The 24,049-nt window shown below is 51.5% G+C and overlaps 12 protein-coding genes across 12 annotated transcripts; 8 read left to right on the forward strand and 4 right to left on the reverse strand.

The window, feature by feature from the left end:
- Window positions 1-29: 29 nt before the first annotated feature.
- Window positions 30-2,019, forward strand: M436DRAFT_79469 (glucose-6-phosphate dehydrogenase; the record flags this gene model as incomplete). Its single annotated transcript, XM_013575070.1, has 7 exons — window positions 30-70; window positions 253-328; window positions 387-407; window positions 464-817; window positions 871-1,068; window positions 1,119-1,860; window positions 1,913-2,019. 7 exons carry the CDS (start codon window positions 30-32, stop codon window positions 2,017-2,019), a joined length of 1,539 nt encoding a protein of 512 aa, XP_013430524.1.
- A 502-nt stretch (window positions 2,020-2,521) lies between these two features.
- M436DRAFT_61482 (SUC2 like protein) lies at window positions 2,522-4,525 on the forward strand (the record flags this gene model as incomplete). Its single annotated transcript, XM_013574876.1, has 8 exons — window positions 2,522-2,616; window positions 2,675-2,945; window positions 3,004-3,142; window positions 3,192-3,381; window positions 3,431-3,515; window positions 3,570-3,600; window positions 3,652-4,039; window positions 4,093-4,525. 8 exons carry the CDS (start codon window positions 2,522-2,524, stop codon window positions 4,523-4,525), a joined length of 1,632 nt encoding a protein of 543 aa, XP_013430330.1.
- Window positions 4,526-4,861: 336 nt separating this feature from the next.
- M436DRAFT_79471 (S-adenosyl-L-methionine-dependent methyltransferase) lies at window positions 4,862-6,073 on the forward strand (the record flags this gene model as incomplete). The annotated part of the gene is made up of 4 exons (XM_013575071.1): window positions 4,862-4,871; window positions 4,927-5,305; window positions 5,361-5,829; window positions 5,885-6,073. The coding sequence occupies 4 exons, from the start codon at window positions 4,862-4,864 to the stop codon at window positions 6,071-6,073; spliced, it is 1,047 nt and encodes a 348-aa protein (XP_013430525.1).
- A 60-nt stretch (window positions 6,074-6,133) lies between these two features.
- Window positions 6,134-6,420, reverse strand: M436DRAFT_79472 (uncharacterized protein; the record flags this gene model as incomplete). Its single annotated transcript, XM_013575072.1, has 3 exons — window positions 6,134-6,178; window positions 6,231-6,251; window positions 6,304-6,420. The coding sequence occupies 3 exons, from the start codon at window positions 6,418-6,420 to the stop codon at window positions 6,134-6,136; spliced, it is 183 nt and encodes a 60-aa protein (XP_013430526.1).
- A 405-nt stretch (window positions 6,421-6,825) lies between these two features.
- On the forward strand, window positions 6,826-8,689 carry M436DRAFT_79473 (Pkinase-domain-containing protein; the record flags this gene model as incomplete). The annotated part of the gene is made up of 5 exons (XM_013575073.1): window positions 6,826-7,099; window positions 7,153-7,335; window positions 7,390-7,603; window positions 7,653-7,847; window positions 7,900-8,689. The coding sequence occupies 5 exons, from the start codon at window positions 6,826-6,828 to the stop codon at window positions 8,687-8,689; spliced, it is 1,656 nt and encodes a 551-aa protein (XP_013430527.1).
- Window positions 8,690-9,006: 317 nt separating this feature from the next.
- M436DRAFT_61485 (putative P450 monooxygenase) lies at window positions 9,007-10,793 on the reverse strand (the record flags this gene model as incomplete). The annotated part of the gene is made up of 2 exons (XM_013574877.1): window positions 9,007-9,215; window positions 9,272-10,793. The coding sequence occupies 2 exons, from the start codon at window positions 10,791-10,793 to the stop codon at window positions 9,007-9,009; spliced, it is 1,731 nt and encodes a 576-aa protein (XP_013430331.1).
- A 369-nt stretch (window positions 10,794-11,162) lies between these two features.
- M436DRAFT_70591 (Ham1-like protein) lies at window positions 11,163-11,955 on the forward strand (the record flags this gene model as incomplete). The annotated part of the gene is made up of 5 exons (XM_013574965.1): window positions 11,163-11,336; window positions 11,402-11,475; window positions 11,536-11,680; window positions 11,736-11,772; window positions 11,825-11,955. 5 exons carry the CDS (start codon window positions 11,163-11,165, stop codon window positions 11,953-11,955), a joined length of 561 nt encoding a protein of 186 aa, XP_013430419.1.
- An 83-nt stretch (window positions 11,956-12,038) lies between these two features.
- Window positions 12,039-12,621, reverse strand: M436DRAFT_79476 (P-loop containing nucleoside triphosphate hydrolase protein; the record flags this gene model as incomplete). Its single annotated transcript, XM_013575074.1, has 2 exons — window positions 12,039-12,380; window positions 12,439-12,621. 2 exons carry the CDS (start codon window positions 12,619-12,621, stop codon window positions 12,039-12,041), a joined length of 525 nt encoding a protein of 174 aa, XP_013430528.1.
- A 2,375-nt stretch (window positions 12,622-14,996) lies between these two features.
- On the forward strand, window positions 14,997-15,688 carry M436DRAFT_39264 (uncharacterized protein; the record flags this gene model as incomplete). The annotated part of the gene is made up of 2 exons (XM_013574523.1): window positions 14,997-15,092; window positions 15,158-15,688. The coding sequence occupies 2 exons, from the start codon at window positions 14,997-14,999 to the stop codon at window positions 15,686-15,688; spliced, it is 627 nt and encodes a 208-aa protein (XP_013429977.1).
- Window positions 15,689-16,392: 704 nt separating this feature from the next.
- Window positions 16,393-17,039, forward strand: M436DRAFT_79478 (60S ribosomal protein L33-A; the record flags this gene model as incomplete). Its single annotated transcript, XM_013575075.1, has 4 exons — window positions 16,393-16,417; window positions 16,516-16,525; window positions 16,686-16,882; window positions 16,942-17,039. 4 exons carry the CDS (start codon window positions 16,393-16,395, stop codon window positions 17,037-17,039), a joined length of 330 nt encoding a protein of 109 aa, XP_013430529.1.
- Window positions 17,040-17,822: 783 nt separating this feature from the next.
- Window positions 17,823-21,795, forward strand: M436DRAFT_39832 (uncharacterized protein; the record flags this gene model as incomplete). The annotated part of the gene is made up of 2 exons (XM_013574622.1): window positions 17,823-21,456; window positions 21,509-21,795. 2 exons carry the CDS (start codon window positions 17,823-17,825, stop codon window positions 21,793-21,795), a joined length of 3,921 nt encoding a protein of 1,306 aa, XP_013430076.1.
- Window positions 21,796-22,326: 531 nt separating this feature from the next.
- On the reverse strand, window positions 22,327-23,712 carry M436DRAFT_40216 (MFS general substrate transporter; the record flags this gene model as incomplete). The annotated part of the gene is made up of 1 exon (XM_013574693.1): window positions 22,327-23,712. The coding sequence occupies one exon, from the start codon at window positions 23,710-23,712 to the stop codon at window positions 22,327-22,329; it is 1,386 nt and encodes a 461-aa protein (XP_013430147.1).
- Between the last annotated feature and the right edge of the window lie 337 nt (window positions 23,713-24,049).

Here is a 24,049-nt window from a genome sequence, read left to right on the forward strand (position 1 = left end):
ACCTCATCACATTTCTAACTCTCGACAAAATGGCTGACACTGTTATCACCCCGGAGGTCGAGTCGAACGCGTAAGTGTCGCATCCTGCCGGCTTGTGGCCTTTCCCCCAGCACTTTGTTTGCCGTCACTCGTGAGGCAATGCACCCGCCCACCATCGCACTTGCGTCCATGGGGCCCTCCTCCCCGACGCGCGCTCGATACGCCTGGAGATCTCTACACTCGCAAATGACTAGAGCTAATCCGAGCACACAGCGGCACCATGGAGCTCAAGGACAACACCGTCATCGTTGTTCTCGGTGCTTCGGGTGATCTTGCAAAGAAGAAGACCGTAAGCTCGCTGAACCAGTCAATTGACCTGCACGAGACGATGCTAACCAGTTCTGCAGTTCCCTGCTCTCTTCGGCCTGGTAAGCTTGCATCGAGCACGAGCTCTTGTCGGGCCCTGACTGATAGCAACGTATAGCACAGGAACAACTTCCTTCCCAAGGGTGTCCAGATTGTTGGTTACGCACGATCCAAGATGGACCACGCCGAGTTCATCAAGCGTGTCAAGTCGAACATCAAGACTCCCACAAAGGAGGTTGAGGACCAGCTGAACGAGTTCTGCGGCTTCTGCACATACATCCAAGGCGATAAATACGAAGAAGACAAATACTACCAAGGCCTCGAGAAGCACCTCAGCGAACTCGAGCAGAAGAACAACCAGAAAGAGACTAACCGCATCTTTTACATGGCTCTGCCCCCCAGTGTCTTCATCGTCGTCTCTGAGATGCTCAAGAAGCACTGTTACCCCGAGAAGGGCATTGCCCGCATCATCGTCAGTGCCTAGTGCCTTACCTAGTCGGAGCCAGCGCTGACAGCCGTACACAGATTGAGAAGCCCTTCGGTAAGGACCTTGGCAGCTCCAGAGAGCTTCAGACCGCCTTGGAGCCCAACTGGAAGGAGGAGGAGATCTTCCGTATCGACCACTACCTCGGTAAGGAGATGGTCAAGAACATCTTGATCCTCAGATTTGGCAACGAGTTCTTCGGCTCCAACTGGAACCGCAACCACATCGACAACGTCCAGGTATGTTGGTGTAGCCCTGTCGACCTGCACAAGTGACTAACGGCATCAAGATCACCTTCAAGGAGCCTTTCGGCACCGAGGGCAGAGGCGGCTACTTCGACGAGTTCGGCATCATCCGTGATGTCATGCAGAACCATCTTCTCCAGGTCCTGACCCTGCTCGCAATGGAGCGTCCCATCTCTTTCTCTGCCGAGGACATCCGTGACGAGAAGGTTCGTGTCCTCCGCGGCATGCCCCCTATCGAGCCCAAGAACGTTATCATCGGTCAATACGAGAAGTCACTCGACGGATCCAAGCCTTCGTACAAGGACGACGAGTCCGTTCCCAAGGGATCCCGCTGCCCCACCTTTGCCTCAATGGTCGCTTACATCAAGAACGAGAGATGGGACGGTGTTCCCTTCATCCTCAAGGCTGGCAAGGCCCTCAACGAGCAGAAGACCGAGGTCCGCATTCAGTTCAAGGATGTCACCTCTGGCATTTTCAAGGACATTCCCCGCAACGAGCTTGTTATCCGCATCCAGCCCAACGAGAGTGTGTACATCAAGATGAACTCGAAGCTCCCTGGCCTGAGCATGCAGACCGTGGTTACCGAGCTGGATCTCACCTACCGCCGCCGTTTCTCTGACCTGAAGATTCCCGAGGCTTATGAATCCCTCATTCTCGATGCCCTCAAGGGCGACCACTCCAACTTTGTCCGTGACGACGAGCTCGACGCCAGTTGGAGAATCTTCACTCCTCTCCTCCACTACCTCGACGACAACAAGGAGATTGTCCCTATGGGCTACCCCTATGGTAAGTGTTCTTCTCGTACAAGCTCGGTGACCAATACTGATTCGAATTGCAGGCTCTCGCGGTCCCTCCGTCCTCGACGACTTCACCTCTTCGTACGGCTACAAATTCAGCGACGCTGCCGGCTACCAATGGAGCAACCTTCCCGAGAACAAGCTCTAAAAAGCAAAATGATATATACCCGAAATGAAAGAAAATTGGATGCTGGTGTGCCGAGCAAGGGCAAAAGCATATCTAGCAGGATAACAATGGTAGAGAGCTGTCCTTCAAGACACCTTCATGCCACGAAGGGCGGCTATGCATGAACGCATCTGAAAGAAACTTAATGACTCGTCTTCTTCGCTCCATAGCAATCAACTAAACTATTACGCAACTTTCAATCCTCTGTAAATGTGCCATGCTGTGATAGCTGTTTGCCGGTGGCTGCTTGCTGCTTGCTGCTCGATGCTTGCTGCTCGAGACTCGGCCTAATATTTAGCCTGAATGTGCCTGGCTCTGTGGCTGACGGCCGTGCGCCCAGGGAGCGATCAGGACCCCTGTGGCTTGCTTTTTGTTACGCATCGTGTGCTCACCTGTCAGCTCACAATTCGATCACCGGGTTATTCATCTTCGAACACATTTGTGAGCCTCCATGCCAACTTAGAGATCGGTCGGAAGAGGAACGATGGCACAGGCGCAATGGCAGGGGACACCTCATGTCAAAGGCTCGAGCGAGTCCATGCGCATGGTGCTTTTGACATTCAGCTTGATCGGTTTGCAGTATGTTCACGTGTGAATGAGGCTCGATGATGATTCTTGATTCTGACAAGCTTGACAGATTCACATGGGGAACTGAGATGACTTACTGCACTCCGTATCTGTTGCAGCTCGGTCTTACCAAAAGCAAGCTCTCGCTTGTTTGGATAGCTGGACCATTATCAGGACTGATCATGCAGCCGATTGTCGGTATCATGGCCGACAAGAGCACCTCGAAATGGGGTCGTCGACGACCTGTCATGGTCGGTGGTACGGTCATTGTGAGCATCTGTCTACTGATTCTGGGCTGGACGAAAGAGATTGTTGCTGCATTCGTTGAAGAAGGGGAACTGGTTGGTCAACCCCAAGCGCCAGATTGCAATAGGAGAAACTCGTTTTGACATTTCACAGCGCCGTGAAGCCACCATCTTTCTGGCCGTGTTGTCGATCTATGCTCTTGACTTTGCTATCAATGCTGTTCAATCTTCATGTCGCAGTCTCATCGTAGACACTTTGCCCATCCCAAAGCAACAACTGGGCTCTGCGTGGGGTAAGTCTTCACAGCATCGTCTCTGTCTTGTTGATCTAATGTCTTGAAGCAAGCAGAATGGTGGCTGTTGGTCATCTCATCGGCTATGGAGCCGGTGCACTGGATCTGGGCTTAATCTTTGGGACACTTATTGGTGACACACAGTTCAAACAGCTCACTGTCATTGCAGCCGTGGCTCTCATCGTAGCCATTGGAGTTACATGCTGGGCTGTCGAGGAGCGTGTGCTTCTGGTCAGAGGGTGCGATCTATGCTCTCTTTTACCGAGCCTATAGCTGACTGAATCACAGAGAAGGTGTAAAGGATGAGGGCCTGGTTGCGGTGCTTACGCAAATCTTCAAGACCACCAAGAATCTACCCAGGCGGATTCAAATGGTATGATCTTCGAGTATGAAGCAGTGAGTTCAGAGAAGAGCTGACAAGTGATAGATCTGCTGGATCCAGTTCTGGTCATGGATAGGTATGTAGTGATCGGACTTCCCCTGAGCTTCCAATCTAACGCTGCAAACAGGATGGTTCCCGTTCCTCTTCTATTCCACAACCTGGGTTGGAGAAATATATCTCAGATACGATGCGCCTCCAGATGTAAAGAACTCGAAGGATCCGCTAACCGACATCGGCCGGGTGGGAAGCATGTCGTTGATTGTGTTTTCCATTGTCACATTCATTGGCTCAATCACGCTGCCATGGATGGTCAAATCTCCAGAGGATGAGAAGCCAGATTTTACGCCCAGACCTCCTGCAAGCATTGCGCCAATTGTGAGGACTGTGGTGGAGCGCAAGCCCAGCCTGTTGACTGCCTGGACGGTATCACACCTCATCTTTGCAGGATCCATGGTCTTTGCTCCGTTCGTCACCTCGTTACGTTTCGCGACAATCTTGGTTGCGGTTTGCGGAATGTGAGTGGTTCACAACATTCGTGCTCTGCTGCTAGTTTACTGACCGAAAACAGACCGTGGGCTCTCGCTTGCTGGGCTCCTTTTACCTTCATGGGTGTCGAGATCAGCAAGCTCGGCAGCAGCTTACCTACCGCAAGACGCGGCAGTCACCAATACCAGAGAGTACCGGACGATTCCATCGAGATGAGCTCGGAGGCTAGAAGTGTCGGAAAGCACGAGGACTCTGCCAATGGTGAGCTTGCTGGTATCTACCTAGGCATCCTTAACTTGTACACCACGCTACCCCAGTTTATTGCTACTGGTATCTCGATGGTGGTGTTCACAGTGCTCGAGCCTGGCAAAAGTCCGGAACTGGCAAAGGATGCCCACCCGGATGAGCATCACAGTACAGAAGGTTACAACGGCATAGCGGTGTGTTTGTTCATTGGAGCTCTGTGCTCTGTCGCGGCTGCAGTCGCAACTCAGAGGTTCAAGAATACCACATAAATAGAAAACAAATGCACAAACATCGGATACCTATACCAGTTGACGAAAGTGACGGGTCTGTATACACTACCTGCACAATATTTGATATGCAGAAACTTGGTTTCATAACCATCTACAAATATTATCGGGCTTTGGAGTTGCACCGGAAGCCGATGGACTCACGATATCAATGACGTAATCTTCCCAATTCGAGCTCAATGGTTTGGTGGTGAGGTCCAAGCGTGTTGTGGGTGTTACTGAGTCGTAGGAGCAACGTTACTGATGCGATAGCCCTCTGCTTCTGTCTCCAAACGATTGTTGTCTTTGTCGTGATATAGCGAGAGTTGAACGATAACCATGGATTACAGTATGTTGACCCTTATGGAGCCTGCAAGAATGTGATCACGCGCTGATTGAAGCAGACACTATGCTTGAGAAGCTGCTGGATGGCGGTTACCTGCCCACGACGGTGATTCGTGCTGGTATCCGCCAGCAGCTACGCCAGCGATTGACCTCTATCGCGTCGACATCGAATGCATCTGCTTATGATACCAAGATGAAGTATGTCGAGCTCCTGCGCGAGAGACCAATTGCGATCGAGACATCGAAAGCCAACACGCAGCATTATGAAGTCGGCACTGGTGTGCTCAACAACATGCTGGGCCCGAACATGAAGTATTCATGCTGTCTCTATGAGGGCCTCAAGCCTGGAGAAGGCCTCGGTGAGGCGGAGCTGCTTATGATGGAAGACTATGTCAAGAAGGCCGACTTGAAGGATGGCATGACCATGTTCGATCTTGGGTATGAAATCAGAACTTGTCAAACAGATTCGACAAAGAAAGCTAACAGGGAGCAGATGTGGATGGGGATCGCTCAGTTTGTTCCTTGCAGACAAGTTCCGCAACTCCAAGATTACTGGCTTTTCGAACTCGCGTACGCAAAAGGAGTACATTGACTCACAGGCCAGCAAACGAGGCTTGACCAACTTGACGATTGTCACGGGAGACATTGCTACGTATGAGTTCCAAGCACCGCTGACCGGGTCTTTTGATCGAGTGTTGTCGATAGAGCTGTTTGAGCATATGAAGAACTACCAGCTTTTGCTCCGCAAGGTATCAAGTCTGCTCAAGTCAGGTGGCAAGCTGTTTGTACACATTTTTGCGCACAAGGACAGCCCGTATGACTTCGAGGATGGATGGATGACGGAGCACTTCTTCACGGGCGGCACAATGCCCAGCGCAGATCTGCTGCTCTGGTTCCAGGATGATTTGAGATGCCAACGCATGTGGTGGGTCAACGGCAAGAACTATGCGCAAACTTGCGAGGTAAGAGGAGCAGAAGAAACATGGACAAGACAGAATGACAAGCTAACAAGTGCAGGACTGGCTATCAACCATGAACAAGAACAGAAAGGTGCTCTGGCCGCATTTGGAGGAGACGTATGGAAAGGAGTTGACGCTGACGTGGTTCCACCGATGGCAAATATTCTACCTCGCATGCGCCGAGCTGTTCGCATACAACGGCGGAGAGGAATGGGGCGTGTGCCACTACTTGTTTGAGAAGCCATAGACGAGGGAATTGGTATTGTGGTATAGAGATGAATAATTGAAGAAGTTGTTGAAGAATGGCTCAGTGGTCCCAGGGGTGCTTCCAGCCGAGGAGAGCAGGGCCGTCCTTTGGTCTTGTCAATTCGCGTAGACGAGTCGGGGCGCGGGAGAGTAGGTACCTTTCTGGCTCTGTACATCAACTGCGGAGGAAGTCAGGCTTGTCGCATGGAATCGAAGAGTTTGGCAGCTTACGAAGAACCACATGCTGGCACCGAGACCAGTGGCAGCGAATCTGTAGAGAGGGCGGACGGGGTGGATGTGGATGGGGTGGGCGCCGTGGGCAGCACCGGGACGAGTGGGACCAGCCATTGTGTCTGGGCGCAGTCAGAGAAGCGATCTAGCTGGGCTGCTCTAGCGATTGGGCAGGATGCATACGTGGAAGGTGGTGGTTCGGAGTAGCGTGTGTAGACGTCGCTGTCGACGAAGTGAAACGACAGGTCGTTCTTGGCAAGCAGCAGAGTCGACGTGCGTCGGGCGTTCGCAGGCCAGCGACGCAGCGTGGAGATGCAATGACGCTTGGTGTTTGTCCATCCCATCACTCGCGATCCACCCAGACTTTATTCTCCTTCTTTTCCCCCCATCCCGATCCCTCCCTTCGCGCTTGCCGCTCGGACTCGCATTTCTCGCTCTCAACAAGTACGCACGCTTCATCACCAACTCTCGACACGCACGCGCTCTTTGCATGCCATGACAATCGACTGAAGCCCTCGCAAAATGGCCATGACCGACACGAGCCAGCGCCGATTCCGCGGATGCGCTGGCATCGACGACTTTGAGATTGTCCAGAAGCTGGGTGAGGGCACTTTTGGTGTCGTCTCCAAGGCCCGCTCAAAACGTTCCGGCGCCATCGTCGCCCTCAAAAAGATCTTGATACACAATGAGAAGGATGGCTTCCCCATTACCGCCCTGCGCGAGATCAAGCTGCTCAAGATGCTGTCCCATCCCAACGTCCTGACCCTCCAGGAGATGGCTGTCGAACGCCACAAGAGTACGCCTTGAAACCTCCGACAAGAGTCCACCACATCCTAACTTCGACCACAGAAGACGTCAAGAAGCGCGCTACCCTCTACATGGTCTGCCCATACATGGACCACGATCTCTCAGGAATGACCACCAACCCAGACATCTCCTTCACAGAGGCCCAGATCAAATGCTACATGCTACAACTTCTAGAAGGCCTGCGCTATCTGCACGACAGCCACATCTTGCACCGCGACATGAAGGGTAACATACTCCGCTCCGTTTGGTCTTGGTTCTCTCTGATCTGACTCTCAAAAGCTGCAAACATTCTCATCAACAACCGTGGTCTGCTACAAATCGCCGACTTTGGTCTCGCCCGTCACTACGATGGTCCTGTACCCCAGCCTGCCCGAGGCAACGGCGATGCAGTACGTGATTACACAACCCTCGTCGTGACACGATGGTACCGTCCTCCAGAGCTTCTCCTGCAGCTGAGGCGATACACTCCGGCTATCGACATGTGGGGCGCTGGGTACGTTGCTCTTCTCGCTTTTGGCATGGCCTTTTCTGACAACAAACAGCTGCGTCTTCGCCGAGATGTTCGAAGGGCGACCCATTCTCGAGGGTAAATCCGACCTCAATCAGGCCCAAATCATTTTCGAATTGGTTGGTTCACCCAACGAGGACAACATGCCAGGATGGTCACAACTTCCAGGCTGTGAGGGCGTCAAGGAATTCGAGCCTCAGCGTGGCACTCTCCGCCAGAGATTCCGCAAGTGAGTTCTCCTCGCTCCATTGGTAGTGCGCCACCTACTGACACAGACACAGCCTACACCCAGAAGCCCAAAACCTGCTCGCAGAACTGCTCAAGCTGGATTGGCGCAAGCGTATCAATGCTTTGGATGCTCTGCAGCACCCTTACTTCAAAACCCACCCGCTTCCTTCTCGCCCCGAGGACCTACCGCGCTTTGAAGAGTCGCACGAACTAGATCGCAGAAAGCATCACGAAAAACGCGCTGCCATGCCACCTGCCCCCGCTGGCGGAACAGTCGGTATGGGCCCAGATGAGGCTTGGGGCGCTGGTGGTGGCCGCAACTACGGTCCTCCAAACGGCTATTCTGGTTACGAGCGTAGAGGTCCACCTCGCGATCAAAGAATTCCTCCCCCAGCACGAGCCTACGACTCGCGTCCTCCCTCACACGACACCCCTCCGCTAGCAAGAAGACCAGCATGGCAAAATGGTCCCGACTCGCGCAGACCACCACCTCCGCATACCAACGGCTCATCACATCTGCCACCACCTCCTCCAGACAACCGCCTTCCACCTCGTCCTCCGCCACCTCCAACAGATGGTCGACTCCCACCTCGCCCTCCACCCGCGAACGCAAGAAGCGGTCCGAATATTGATACATACATTCCGAGCTATTCTGCTGCGCGCCGAGAAGACGCTGCACCACCGAACGGCAGGCGCAACTCCCGTGATCACGGATATCCTCGAGACCGCCCTCCACCAAACGGAAGAGATAGAGATCGAAGGACTCGTAGCAGGAGTCCGGATCGTGAGCGTCGTGAGAGGCTGCAAGATAGAGAACGCGAGCTGTACAACAGTCGCCGTTGAGCTTGGTCATCACACTGGGGACACCTTTCAGAATACATTCTTATCAACAACCACGAATAGAGCTCAGAGACGGCATGACATTCGGGTTTATCAGGCCCATAACATTGATATTATAGCGAGGCGTTATCGGTTTCTGTTTCCAGAGCGCAAAGCATGCGAGCGGCAATCTTGGGAGGGGTTGTTTGACGTAAGGGAGAAGCACTTCTCACTACAGATGCCCCCCTCCATCACATATTATATTGTCAAAGCAACCAGATACTATGCAACAAGAAAACTATTAGGTGAAAGGTATTGGATGTGAGTGACTATTCGCAAGTCTAGATCTGAGGCAGATCCTCACGACGCGAGATCCACACTCGAACATCGTCGCTTGTAGTGTAAACCCCAGTGGCTGGCTTGTATCGTGGCATCTTCCAAGCACCGCCCCCAACAGGCTCCATATCCCACATGCTGATGAACGCCGCTGTGAAGACCAGAGCCTCTTTCTGGGCAAATGCTCGACCTTTGCACATAGAGTGTCCACCACCTGTAGATCTGTGGTCAATATCATCTCACCAAAGGGAATTGTTTTTCTTGACTTACCATATGGCCGGATGGTACCCATGTTCACAGACACCTCTTCATCTCCTTGCTCTCGCTTGATATGCCTATCAGCCCTCCACACCTCCGGATCATCAAAATAGGCAGGGTCTGTGTGATGGATCGAATGAGCGATATGAGCATAAGTCCCCTTCTTCAACAAGAACTTCTCCGCATCCTTCTCTCTGGAAGCTGGGAGAACTAGATTTTCCTGCATGACTCTGAAGCTCCAAGGTGCTGCATCCAAGCGTAATGATTCTATGTAAGAGCTTTTTAGCAACGGACATTTGCTTGCTAGAGCTTCGTGATCGAAAGTGTCGATGCGGGGCGGTTCTGGTACGCCAAAGAGCTGTTCCGGTTGGACGGCGTGGACGAAGGGTGCGATCTCCTCGCGTAGTTGGGCAAGGACTGTCTTGTCGGCGTAGATGTGGTTGAGCATCCAGAAGACCAGCATGTTTGCATTGGCGTTCATGGCCCACAGTAGAGACAATTCTAAAGCTGCCCGTTCGTCCATTGTGAGGTTGAGTTGACGATATAGCGTCAATCTCTGAGTCAGGACAGGACCAACGTCTTCGAAAGACTGCCATTCTTGACCTGGGTCATCTCCATTCACTGCCTTCTCCATCGCTTCTTCGAAAGCAAGTACAGCATTAAAAGCACGACTGCGAGCGAGTTTTGCTCTCCATATGGGAGGAATGGGGAGCCAGGCGGGGAGTCCAGTGGCCAGCCATTTGAACCCTTTGTCCATGTCCCACAGATCCAGGAAGAATTCGGGATTATTCTTGACAAAGTCAGAGCCGATGAGAGATGGGTTTGCATTTGCAGCGATGAAGTCTCGGATCAGGTTCATCATACTGGCCTCAACAACTTGCTCTCCGTTGGCTTTGATGATTGTCTCTGCATTGCTGCTCCTTTCCCATTCTACCTGATCGACCCTGCTCTCAGAAAAGGTGACTAGATTGGCGATGTTGCGTCTCGTCACATCGATGGTATTCTGAACCATCTCTCTCAGACCAGGGTCAGAGAGCAGGTGCTTGTAGCATGTATTCAGACCCGGTAGTGCGTCCTCGTACCGCTGCATGGATGCTTTCGACTTTGGGTAACCAAACACAGCAGTCATGACATGTTTTCCCACTGAGTCCATGTTCGCGATCGAATGTTTTTGGTTCATCAATGAGCCGCCCATGGAAGGTGAGAATATGATGTTGTGTGTTGTGCTGCCCAGATTCAGTGCGAAAACACCACTTCTGTAAGTATCGCGCGCTTTGTTCAGCAAAGTCTGTGGTGAAATGCTGAACTGTGGTATGTGCCCGAGAATGGGTATCCAGTAGGGAATCATCGGTACGCTTCTTGACCCATCTTGAGCAGGCTTGGAGCTTTCGAAGAAGCCACTAATGAATCTGGTCGTGATCGCCAAAAGTAGCAATGCTACTACTGCGGTTGCCCATGTTGTGTCCAGTCTCTGCGATGCTGTCGGATGGGCTTGCAGCCTGGCGACGGGTGTCGCGGTAGCGTTGGGATCCATTGGCACCTGGTAAGCTTGATAAGCGGTAACGGTTGGTGGTCACCCTGGCGCAGGACAAGACTGGTCCGGATGGTGCTTTAAGGATTCCTGTAGCGGATGTTCCAGCATCAGCATGTCCCGATACCAGCTCGGGAAGTGCTAGAGATTTCGAAGATAGAAGAAATGTACAGAGACAGCTAAGATGACAGGACCGTGAACAGTCGGTGACTTTGTTTGGGATGCCGGTGACTTTCTATTTCTTGGCAAAGGAAAGATTTCTTGAAGACTATCATCGCTGAAACAAACGACACATTAATGATAAGAACGACACTCCGACCATTTGTTACACTCTATCACCGAAAGAATTACTTTTCATCTTTTCCCGCAGCAATGGCACCCAGGCAGCTCAATTTCATCACCGGCAACAAGAACAAGTTGGCCGAAGTTCAAGCAATCCTCGCCCCAACTGGAGTGGACCTCTCCAACCAATCTGTGGACTTGCTTGAGATCCAGGGCACCATCGAGGAGATTTCGAAGGACAAATGTCGTAGAGCAGCAGACACAGTATGTAGTAACAGAGTCACAAGAGAGGGTTCAACAGAAGATTTATTAAGTTCGATTTTCTCTAGGTTGGTGGCCCGGTGCTTGTAGAAGACACATGCTTGTGCTTCGACGCCTGGGACGAACTCCCAGGCCCATATGTGTAAGATTGCTCGCAATCCCAAGTTTCTCAAGGGTACCGCAAACTAAAAAATCTCTTCAGCAAATGGTTCATGCAGTCGCTCGGCGTCAAGCAGTTCCACAAGCTTCTTGCTGGGTTTGAAGACAAGGGCGCCCAGGCCGTATGCACATTTGCATACTCTGAAGGCCCTGGCCACGAACCCATCATCTTCCAAGGAAGAACCAAGGTCCGAGTTCACACTCCCAATCTCGCTGATGAGTGTATACTGACTGATACGACAGGGCAAGATTGTTGAGGCTCGTGGCCCCACCGACTTTGGTAAGCTTGCCGTCTGCTGACTGACTCGGAGAGAAACTGATTTGAACCACAGGATGGGATGCCTGCTTCGAGTATGAAGGCCAGACATATGCCGAGATGCCAAAGGTCGAGAAAAACAAGATCTCGCACCGCGGCAAGGCGTTGGCCAAGTTGACTGAATGGCTTGACGCCCACACTGAGTAGAAAGTCCTCGAGCAAGTTGATGGACCAGGCGGCGCTCCGTATACAATAGATAGACCAAATCGCGTTCAACGAAGATGATACACTTATGCCTCAGAGTGGTCCTTCTTCCAGTTTTCGATCCAAGTCTGAATGCGTTCAAGATTCTCATCAATCTGGTCGAGATCGTCACTCTGCAGCTCGACGACGATTTCTTCGTCGTAAGAATCGCGAGCCTCCTGCAGGAGCACCTCCATGATTTCGGCGTCCATGTTTTCGTCGAGCTTCTTGTCGCTGTAGCCACGGCCCTTCAAGCGATCGAAGAGTATAGTGCTGTTACAGCGAACGACAACCACGAGATCGATCAGAGATTGAGGAAACATGTCACAAGCGTGCCAGTCGATGATTTGACCGCCAGCCTCGAGATCGGGCTCAATGGCGTCCAGCAGCTGCCGACGTGTTAGGGAATCATTCCAATAGCAGCTGTATACGTGTTTTATGGCGTACCTTGTCCTCGTCGACAATGACACTGTTGAGCTCATCGTCGAAGCCGTCCTCGCAGTCACGCTCTTTGACGACCTTATTGACATTGAGATGGGTGAGACCAGTGCTTGATGCGAGCTGCTCGCAGTGGGTAGTCTTGCCCACGCCGGGGGTCCCAGTGATGATGATGTTTGGCGAGGTACGCATTGTTCGTTGTTTGTCAGATGTTTTGTGGATGAAGATGACCTTTTCACATGTAAATTGAGGATGAGAAAGTTCCCCACCTTCGGGAAACAAGCTACCGATGCGCCGATCACCACTTCACTTGTCGAATAATTCTACCACTCCAAATCTATACCGCTCACTGTCGTGAAGCTCATGCAGGCAGTCTCGATCACCAGGCTTATCGCAAAGGAAAGGGTGCGCATCAAACGCCTTCATCGGATCAGGACAAGAGATTTGCTTTGCTGCCAATCTTGCCGAGCATCGCTACGGGCTGGTCTGGTGCTGCAGCGCAAAGCAACAGTCCTAGCCCACAAAGAAGGACAGGACTGATCAAATAATCGGAAGCGTGTAGCATAATACACTGAAAACCATAAGAGCATAACAGCCCCCGCTCCAATTGCGTCAACCATGACAGCCATCCGGCCAGATACGGGGGGTCGAGGACGGTACAAGTGCCGTAGTCCTCGCGTGTACATCGACTAGGTAGGGGATGTATGTACATGATTTGTTCGAGATCATGTGAGTTGCACAAAACGAGAAAATTCACATGTTCTCGTAAGAGCTCTTGCGTCCCACACTGTGTTTCTTACCAGTGCCTTACCTGAACGGGCTAGCTTCAGTGACCCGTGACTTTGCGACCAGCCTGCCGTTGAAAGTTCGAGCCCTGAATACAAAAGAAGTGAGAGACCTACCACTCCTCGAGCTCAGCGATTCCTGGTAATTATGTGTTGCTCTGAACCGAACCGGCTGTCATTCCGCGAAAGATAACACCATTGAAGATCTGTGGTGCTGAACGACCATGGCTTGAACTTCAGGTTGTGAATATAGAACGATAGATGGCTCGGGCGTTGCTCCCGCGCTCGACGGCCCATCGCTGTATCTGTGATATAGGTGGAATCTACTGAACCACACACATAGTCACCAGCTGGTTGTCTTTATGAAGCATGTTACTCAGAGGCATCGCGTCAGCTCGGCCACCTATGTGGTTTAGTAGATTCTCGTAGGCAGGGAGGTTACGGATGCTCTTGTCCGCCCAGTCAGCTTATAGTCAGATGATAGGATGACTTCGAGTATGGCCGCATGCTGCGTAGGCAGACGTGGCGACTGCTTTGGCTCTACGGGTTGTGGACAACAGACAAGGATAGAGTCATCTCGCATGCTGGTCTCATTCGAGCGGGGCAGAAGATATGGGACCTTCATTGTTTTGTGTTGGGAGCGCCACGAGTACTGCTCTGCTAGGGGTTGAGTCTTGTAAAAACGTGGTCTTGTGAGGGCTATCGACCCTTTTGAAAGTTGGATGGCGTGGGCGATGGCTGGTAACAACATGCTGTCGTGGTCCAAAGCATGATCAGAGGCAATTGGGACTAGAGAATGGTCATCCTTCCTCTCCTTGCTCGAGTTCCATTGCTAGAACACTTCAAACGCCACCCACTACCACTCGCTCCACACTTACGACGAAAGTGGTTCTACTCTATGGCTTCGGATTTGTAGCCGTAATGGTCGATAGAGTACGGAAACACTGCATCGAGCATAGAACATTGGGCAGAGAAAGCAGTTTTTACGTTCAAAGATGGCTTGGTGCGGGCTGTCAGGATTTGGAAACACTGCACGAGGCTTTGGTGTTTGGCAGGGAACGAATGAGCTATACCAACCAAGCTGCCCTCAACTTAAGCTGGGTCGACATCGAAAAAGCTCTCCTCGATAGCTCCGCGGTTGGCTGTGAGGTAGATAAGATAATATACGGGGATATTGCGCGAGTGCGTTCATATCAGGTTGGATATGTCACTTTGTTCCGAAAAGTTACGTTTACATAGCTAGACAAGAACAATCTTCAACATATGGACAAGCTGGAGAAATTTGCCCAGCCGATTTGCAAAAAGAAAGTGACAATGCAGGTGACGTGTGGAACCAGGTCTAAGATTGTGATTGTTGCTGAACTCTTCCCGAGAATACGTCCACAAGATCGTCCTCCACAGGAGCTAGACACCTTCTATCCCTGAAATTCGGGTTTGTGATCTGTGATCCGTGATAGCATATGCGTTCACTGGAGCATGTTCCAGAAAGGTTTGCAGGCCGCCATTCACTGTGTCAATGTTGGACGGCGACATCGTCGCGGAAACTCAGGCTCCAAATACATAGAAACAGCCATTCAAGCCCATCTCTGCCACTCTCTTCCGTGTTCTCCTCACTTCGCCTGAGGCGCATTCTGGACATTGTCCTTCAGTTCTGTTCCACCGACGCTCCAACATCTTCCGCCGGCCCTCTCTTAATGCACACTGCTCATACGAGTCTGCACTGTTTCATCCTCTTCCACCTACCTTTCCTTCATCCTCCATTCTTCGCGACCTCCGCCCACCATGTCATACTCATACGCCACAGCCAAGGCTGTCCTCAGCGACGTCGACAAGGACCGTATTCTCGCCATGCATCTCAGCCAGTCTGACATCAGTAACGTGAGTCGACAGTAGAATCGAGGGCTCACAAATCATTCGTTTTGAGTACTGACTTGACATTACAGGTCGACTGGGACAAGGCAACTCAGGCTTACGGCGCCGCCAGCGTCGAAAGCATGAGAGTCTCTTACCGCAACCTCCTCAAGAAGATTGAGAAGGCTGGCGGCAAGACAGACGTTACCGCGCCACACACTGGAGCAGATGGTTCCGCTTCTTCTTCTGCTCCCAAGACCCCCAAGACACCCAAGACTCCCAGAGGCAAAGGCGGTCGTCCTCCCAAGCGCAAGGCACACGACACCGGATCTGACGAAGATGAAGACGCGCCCAACTCTCTTCGCAAGAAGGCCGCCAAGAACATGATCAAGGCTGAGGACGAGGACGAGGATGATGATGAGACTAACAAGGTTCCCAAGAAGGTCGGTCGTTCTCGCAAGACTCCTGTCAAGCATGCTACAAAGACCGCCTTGAGAAAGGCTGCCGATGGTAACGAGGACACCGCTGACAACTCCAACGACGTTCCTGAAAATGTTGAGGCTGCTAAGGAGGACGATCAGACTCCTGGCATGATCAAGGAGGAAGACCAGTCTGAGTATTAGTGTCTCCAGTGCACCTACATGGCCGTTGATCATTCGGCAGAAGGCTGCAGTCAGATGGTTCTATTGCGCCGTACAACTCTGAAGCTACTGCGGAGGCTGGGGAAATACTTTGTGTTGCAAAGTCAAGGGGCCAACACACCAAACCAAGGGCTTGAGCTGGCGACGAGGACATGCTGAAGATCGTCGCGATCTCGGAAGATTGCGCTTTTCATTTCCACGGAGCTGCTCAGAAATACAGAACTTCTCCATTCAGAGGCAAGACACCGTATTAATGCGAATGGAAACAATTGATAATCTTCGAGGCCTCTTCTCTGTTCGATTTCTATTGCTGAGTGACGTCTGTCCTGAATGTGGGGAGATGGATTATTGTGTTGTCTGGAGTAACGTGGAGCACACACTAGCGGTTGTTGAGGTCCTGACAATTATCGCGGACATGATGACTATCACGGACAGCTCGAAAAGTCAAAGTATTCGTCATGTAATGTCGAAACAACTAGATGCAAGAGTCAGTATGTGGTGAGCGGAGAGAGTGAGGACGACGTGGATGCCAAGACGCTAGCCGGCTAAGTCCTCGGCGCACTTTGACGCCCACACCCGACGAATTCGACCCGACCTGCTCGAATTTCCGTGTGAGAGACGAACATCCGTGAGACGACACGACTACACAACTCGACACTCGCCGGGACAATTCAAATCGACACAAGATGCCATCCGAGCAAGGTCACCGCCGTGAGTTTCCCTAGAGTCTGGAATCTGGTCCTGCGAAGACGCCACCTGCCAGATTGAAGATGAACGCCTTGAAAGAAATGTCTGCTAACGCGCTACAGTCTACGTCAAGTGAGTAAAGAGCCCGAATCGCTGCCACACCTTCATCTATGCCCATCTCGCTGTATCCGAACCGATCGATCTCGAACAATGAACAAAAACACCACATTCCATCCACAACACAACAACCGACGCATAGCGCACAGAACGTATATTGATCTCTTTCGCATAGGGGACGTCACCTCAGCTACCAGAGAGGCAAGCGCAACACCAACCCCAACACCAGCTTGATCAAGATTGAGGGTGTCGACGACTCCAAGGCCGCCAGCTTCTACCTCGGAAAGAAGGTCGCCTTCGTCTACCGCGCCTCCAAGGAAGTCCGCGGCTCCAAGATCAGAGTCATGTGGGGCAAGGTCACCCGCGCTCACGGTACATATTCCCTGGACAGCAGAAAGAAACAAGGAGCACATCTGACGAAGAAATCACAGGCAACTCTGGTGTCGTCCGCGCTCAGTTCCGCAACAACCTCCCTCCCCGTTCGTTCGGTGCCACCGTCCGCGTCATGCTTTACCCTTCTTCGATATAAGTGCGGCAATGACGGAATCGATGGGATAACGAGCATGATCAAGTGTCGCAGCGGTGTTGGTTTGCAGTCAACCTGGTCTCTATGACAAAGCCAGTGGTTCAAAAGGAAGGCGTTTTCTCAGTCTGGGAAGGGAAGCTGCCGACTAGTTTCATGTCCACAAAAGAATCGCAAAAGCCTCCCGGCGTGGCGCAATAGCCATGATGAGATAAACTGGTTCCCGTCGTCTCGAAAATTTTAACGTTCCAAACTCGACTGCAACTCAAGCGTGAATCGGCCTAGATTGTGATTCTTATAGTATACTAGAACTAACGACTCTAGAAACAGTCAATAGAGCTACATGAATGGGCAGACCAACACGGACAGGGTCGTGGTGGTTATGGCCCTGATTGCGTGCGTTCATACCCACTGTGGAATTGTGGAGGGCTTCGGCTCTATAGCCCCAGATCGTTTCCCGAACAGGCGTCATTAGCCCGTGTCTGCCGCTTTGCTGCAGGCATGCTTTCTTTTTGCTCGTCGTGACGACTTTGTCCATTCATTTGCTTGCCCAAGAGTTGCGACAGTCGCGGTTGCTTCTCCCCGACAAACAGCAAGCCTCATGGATCGCAATGGCTCGAGAAGCCGCCGGCGCTCGTCCGTCACCGTCGACGACGATACGCCCAGCCGTCGTCATAACTTTTACCGTCGCGAATCCAACATGAGCGAGTTAGTATATCCACTTTTCAGCCCCAACACCATGCCCCTCGTACTCATAGAAGCAGGGTTAGTTTCCTCAGCAATGTCGGCATGGCCAACGACGAGATCTTCTCAGGCCCCATGTCCGAGAGCGTGCCCACTGCCAACAGCTCCTTCGCCCATCGACGTTCGCGCGCAGACTCGACTACCAGCTTCACCTACTACGACGATGCGGACGAGGACCGCGACATCTCTGACGAAGAATGGCTCCAGGAAGAAGCCATCATAGACGAGGAGGCAGAGATCGAAGAAGGCCGTGCTGACGATGCTGAAGACGCTCATGCTTTTGCTGAGCCCGACATGGACCTAGAATCCAACCACCGCCCCTCTCTGCACAGTCGCAAATCCTCCGGCTACTCTCGCTCATCTGCGCGCAGCCCACTTTTGAGACGCCGTCGTTCTTCGGATACAGACAGAAGCGTTAGAAGTGGTTATGGCTCAGGCGGAAGGACGACCCAGAAGATATACATTCAGAACGAGGACATGACTATCGTCGTTGCTGGTTTCAAGACTTCTGTTCTCGGATACGCCATCTACCTCTGCATATCCATCTGCACCCTTGGTCTTGGCTTCTTGCTGTTCCGCTGGTTGCCACGATGGCGCGTACGATTGACTGGCTCCTCAGCCCCTTTGCATAAGTGCGACTGGCTGGTCATCGAGAATCAGTGGAACGAAATGGTTGTTCAGCAGCTAAGCAAGCAGAGTTTCGAGCTGCCTCTCTCTTCAGTCTTTGGCATGCCTGGCAAGGGTAAGATGCGCGAATTCGACGAATATAACGATCCCATCCTCGATGAACTTCGCATCATGGACTACCGCTACATTCGTTTCTGCTTCCACCCGTTCAAGGACAAGTTCATCCTCGGAAACACCTGGCAAGATCCTGCCTGGACGGACGTAGTTACCATCCGCGCTGGTATTGATGGCGAGGAGCAAGAGAACCGCGAGCGTATCTTCGGCAAGAACATGATCGACATCGAACAGAAGTCAATCGGTCAGCTCCTTGTTGACGAAGCTCTGCATCCGTTCTACATCTTTCAAATTGCCAGTCTGGTTCTTTGGTCTGTTGATGAGTATTACTACTATGCCGCTTGTATCTTTATCATTTCGATTGTAAGTATCGCTTCGACTTTGATCGAGACCAGGGCAACTATGGCGCGTCTTCGCGAGATCTCACGCTTCGAGTGTGACATTCGTGTGCTTAGAAGCGGATTCTGGCGCTACGTCCAGTCAAGCGACCTGGTGCCGGGAGACGTCTACGAAATTACGGATCCTAACCTCACTCAATTCCCTTGTGACAGTCTTCTGCTTTCTGGAGATTGCATAGTCAACGAGAGTATGCTCACAGGAGAATCTGTTCCGGTCTCCAAAGTCCCAACAACCAACGAATCGCTGGAGCTCCTCGATCTTAGTGCGTCATCTATCCATCCCGAGGTCGCAAGAAACTTCTTGTTCAGCGGTACCAAGATCATCCGCGCTCGCAGGCCCCAGGAAGATAAAAGCGATGAAGCCGCCGCTCTGGCTCTAGTCGTTCGCACTGGATTCAACACAACCAAAGGAGCATTGGTCCGCTCCATGCTTTTCCCCAAGCCTTCTGGATTCAAATTCTACCGAGACTCGTTCCGTTACATCGCAGTCATGGCAGGTATCGCCATGGTTGGCTTTGTAGCTTCGTTCATCAACTTTGTTCGTCTTGGACTTGAATGGCATCTCATTGTCGTTCGCGCATTGGATTTGATCACTATCGTTGTCCCTCCCGCACTACCTGCCACTCTGACTATCGGCACCAACTTCGCTCTATCCAGGCTAAAGAAGAAGTTCATCTTCTGCATCAGTCCTCAGAGGGTCAACGTTGGTGGTAAACTTGACGTGGTCTGCTTCGACAAGACTGGTACTCTGACTGAGGATGGTCTTGACGTTCTGGGTACTCGTGTGGTACACCGACCTGCGAACAGATTCAGCGATATTCTTACTGACTCTACTGCTCTTCTACCTGGCGCAACCTACGAGCGTGACCCTACCGTCGACTACAACGCAAACAAGGCAATCTTGTACACAATGGCCACCTGTCACTCTTTGCGCATTGTCGATGACGAGTTTGTCGGCGACCCTCTGGACCTCAAGATGTTCCAGTTTACTGGCTGGCAATACGAAGAAGGATCCGAACGACCTGGCGCAACTGACGAGGATGAGCAAAACTCGTTGTCGCCATCTGTAGCCCGCCCTCCACCTGGTATGGAACTTGATCTGGATGAAGACGAAAACTCACCCAACAATAAGCGAGCAATCGAACTGGGAGTGCTAAAGTCCTTCGAGTTTGTCTCGCAATTGAGACGCGCCAGTGTTATCGTCCGTCAATTCGGCGACCCCAGCGGCAATGTTTACGTTAAGGGCGCACCTGAGTGTATGAAAGACATCTGTCGCCCTGACAGCTTCCCGCCAGACTACGAAGAGCTACTTAGCTACTACACGCACCGTGGTTTCCGTGTCATTGCTTGTGCAACTAAACACATCTTCAAGCTCAACTGGTTGAAGGTGCAAAAGATGAAGCGTGAAGAGGCCGAGTCCAACCTTGAGTTCGTCGGATTCATCATTTTCGAGAACAAGCTCAAGCCTACTACAACGGGTATCATCGAAGAGCTTCGCGATGCAAACATTCGCACCGTCATGTGCACCGGAGACAACATCCTGACTGCTATCAGTGTCGCCAGAGAATGCAACCTGATCGATAGATCTGCTCACTGTTTCGTTCCTCACTTTGTCGAGGGCGATTCACGCACTGCTCTATCTCGTCTGAGCTGGGAGAGCGTGGACAACCCGGCTTACCAACTGGACGACAACACTCTGAAGCCTTTGCCTCCGCCCGCCGAACATGACTCTTCTTTGCCATACGACGTCTCAAATCTGCGCAACTATTCTATCGCTGTCAGTGGTGATGTTTTCCGCTGGCTCGTTGACTTTGCCTCGCCAAAGGTTCTTCGTGAGATGCTAGTCTGCGGCCAAGTCTTTGCACGAATGTCGCCCGACGAGAAGCATGAACTTGTGGAGAAGCTACAGAGCATCGACTACTGCTGCGGTTTCTGTGGCGACGGTGCCAACGATTGTGGTGCTCTCAAAGCTGCAGATGTGGGTATCTCCCTCTCTGAGGCTGAAGCTTCAGTCGCTGCACCATTCACCAGCCGTATCTTCGACATCTCATGTGTACCTGAGGTGATTCGCGAAGGCAGAGGTGCGCTTGTCACAAGTTTCAGCTGTTTCAAGTACATGTCCCTGTACTCGGCCATTCAATTCACTTCTGTGAGCTTCCTTTATGCCTCTGCTTCTAACCTTGGAGACTTCCAATTCTTGTTCATCGACTTGGCCCTCATTCTTCCCATCGCTATCTTCATGGGCTGGACAGGTCCATACCCTGTCCTCTCCAAGAAGCGCCCAACTGCTAGCTTGGTCTCTCGCAAAGTTCTCACACCTCTCCTTGGCCAGATTGTTATCTGTGTCTTGACTCAACTCGTTGGCTGGGAGATTGTACAACGTCAACCCTGGTATCAGCCACCGGTACTGGACAGGGAGCACTCGAACTCAGAGAATTCGCAGAACACAACTCTCTTCTTGATCTCTTGCTTCCAGTACATACTTTCGGCCATCGTTCTCAGTGTTGGTCCTCCTTTCAGGCAGTCCATGACACAGAATTGTAAGTACTTATTCATTCGCAAACACAAATGCATCTACTAACATGGTCATAGTGCCCTTCGTTATCACCATGGTGACTGCCGTTGGCGTATCCGCCTACATGCTGTTCGATCCTGCCCCATGGCTTGTCAGCCTTATGGAACTCACGGATATGTCATCAAGCTTCCGCATCTTCATCTTGGTACTTGCAACTGGAGGCTTCGCTTGCTCGTACTTGGCCGAAAGAGTGGTGTTCCCTCCTCTTGCCAAGTGGATCGGTAAGGCCAACGCCAAGCTACGACCGAGCCACCAGAAGAAGAGGAAGGAGTACAAGCTTATTGCTGAGAGCATGCGCATCTGAGGAAAGAATGGAGGGTTTCTTGTCTATTCTTCACTGCTAGATGGATGACCATGGTTTTGTTTTATAGAGTACATATATGCGCAAAGCAACCTATACGTCTCGATTAAGCCTAGTGGTCCGAACTAGAGCTATTCCTACTATTTTCTCTTCCTAGCTCGATTGATTTTGTGCTTACGCTCGAGCCGTTCGTGACTGTCAGAGACACGACAACTCCGTCCACGTTCAACTCAGGCTTGTGGTACCAGAGAATCGCATCTCAGGAGAGCATAAAACCCCAAATATGCCCTCTGTGACAGAAGATTTGTCTTCTTCCAAGTCTTATGGTGATTGGAAGAAACACGTCTGAAAGACAGGGTCGTCCTCCCGGCATCCTCAAACCAAGTTAAAAACATGACCATCTTGCGAAAACACCCATGAATGTGTAGCATAGAAAGAACAGCAGTAAGCTCGATGTATACGTATCGATAGTTCAAAGTAACCAAGACTAGAGGCGAATCCACTACGGGACGAAAATGTATCATGACATATGACTTATGCCCTGACAGATATCTTGGAGCCAGTGACGGAGACTCTGGTAGCCATGACCAACATCGCAGCACCCAGGAGAGTGGCGCCTGAAAACACTTGCATACCCATCCAATCACCACTGCCAACCAACAAACCTGCGATTGGTGTACCAATGAGAATGCCAAAGGAAGCACAGAATGTGTTCATACCCATCCTTCCGCCGACTGTACTGAGGTCTTTGGTGATTGACGCCACAGTAGTGGGTTGCAGACTGACAAAGGCACCAGAAAGGGCGCCGTACAGTAGAGCCCAAACGATCAGACCGCCAGCGGTATGCTCAATGGCTATCCAGCAGAAACCGAGTATACTGGCACATGAAGTACAGCAACCGAGTACATTCAGAGCACCGACTCTGTCCGCAATGAGACCGGGGATGATTCGACCAGCGATCGACCCAGCGCTCATGATGGGAAGCATGTAGAATGAAAGTGTGTCTTTCAGGCCGGATACATTTCTGGCATATGTGGAAATGTAGAAGAAAGGAACGTAGAGTCCAACGAAGCCGACAAAGCTGGCAAGACTGAACAGAGCGTAGGCAGGTTCTTTGAAAGCAGCACAGTCCAGCAGCTTTCTACGTGTCTTTGGAAAAGCACGAGCCTTGATGCAAAAACAGGGAATGAGCAGAGTGACCAACGAGATGAAGCCAATAATGCGAGTAGCCCATCCAAACCCGATTTGAGGCTCGATACGACGGAATATGATGGGATAGACGACACCGCCAAAGCTCGATCCCGACGCAGCGATGCCCATAGCGAAAGACTTCTTGGTTGTAAAGTACGAAGGGATGATGGCGATCGAAGGAAGAAAAAGACATCCAGCTCCGAAGCCAACGCAAATTCCTTGCGCTAACATAAGCTGCCAATACTTTGAGCAGAGACTTGTCATCATCATTCCAAAAACGACAAGAACAGAGCCAAACACAATAAGTAGTCGAGGATGTCCGCGATCGTAGATGGGTCCAGCAAAGACAGTCGCACTACAGAGCAGGAAGGCCTGTATTGATCCAATCCACGAGATATTCGAGTCGCTCACATCAGGTATGAGCGTGCTGCTGTAAAAGTCTTGGAATACACCGAATCCGTTGACCAGACCCCAACAGCTCATGAAGCACATGAACCCAGACAAGACTTGTAGCCATGCCGTGAATCCGCCATTTGGTATAGTAGATGCAGGATGACTTTCAGAAGGCTGTTCCTTGGAGTTTGATTGTGCTTTCTGATCCAGTGACCCTGTGGTCTGACCTGGCGAATGACCGAAGTGTTCTTGTTCTGAGTGTCGTCCTTGAGACTCGATATCGGATTTGGCGTCCGATTTGACAGAAGAGGTGCTTGATTGTCGAGAGCTCGTCATGTTGTGGTAGAAGTCGGATGTTGCAAAACTCGCTAAGAATGTTGAAGGGCTAGGGACCTAGACACACATGACAGCGAAAATCTCGTACCTACATGATTGGAGTCGATGGAGTCTTATATTCCGTCGATCGCCTTGCAGCTATCATCAACAGCCGGGATTATAGCGTGCAGAAGCCGGTGTTGTCACAAACAAGCAGCGCCGAAGTGCTTCCTTCTATCCCGATGGAAGTTGTCAGATGCTTGATCGGGATCCACTTTAAGTCGCACGAGTTTTGAACTTTCGAAATCCCGGCGCAGGACAATCGTACACATTGAACGGAATATCATGAGGCGTATGT

Source organism: Aureobasidium namibiae, assembly GCF_000721765.1.
Source record: "Aureobasidium namibiae CBS 147.97 unplaced genomic scaffold scaffold_3, whole genome shotgun sequence".
Classification (NCBI taxonomy): Eukaryota; Fungi; Ascomycota; class Dothideomycetes; order Dothideales; family Saccotheciaceae; genus Aureobasidium; species Aureobasidium namibiae.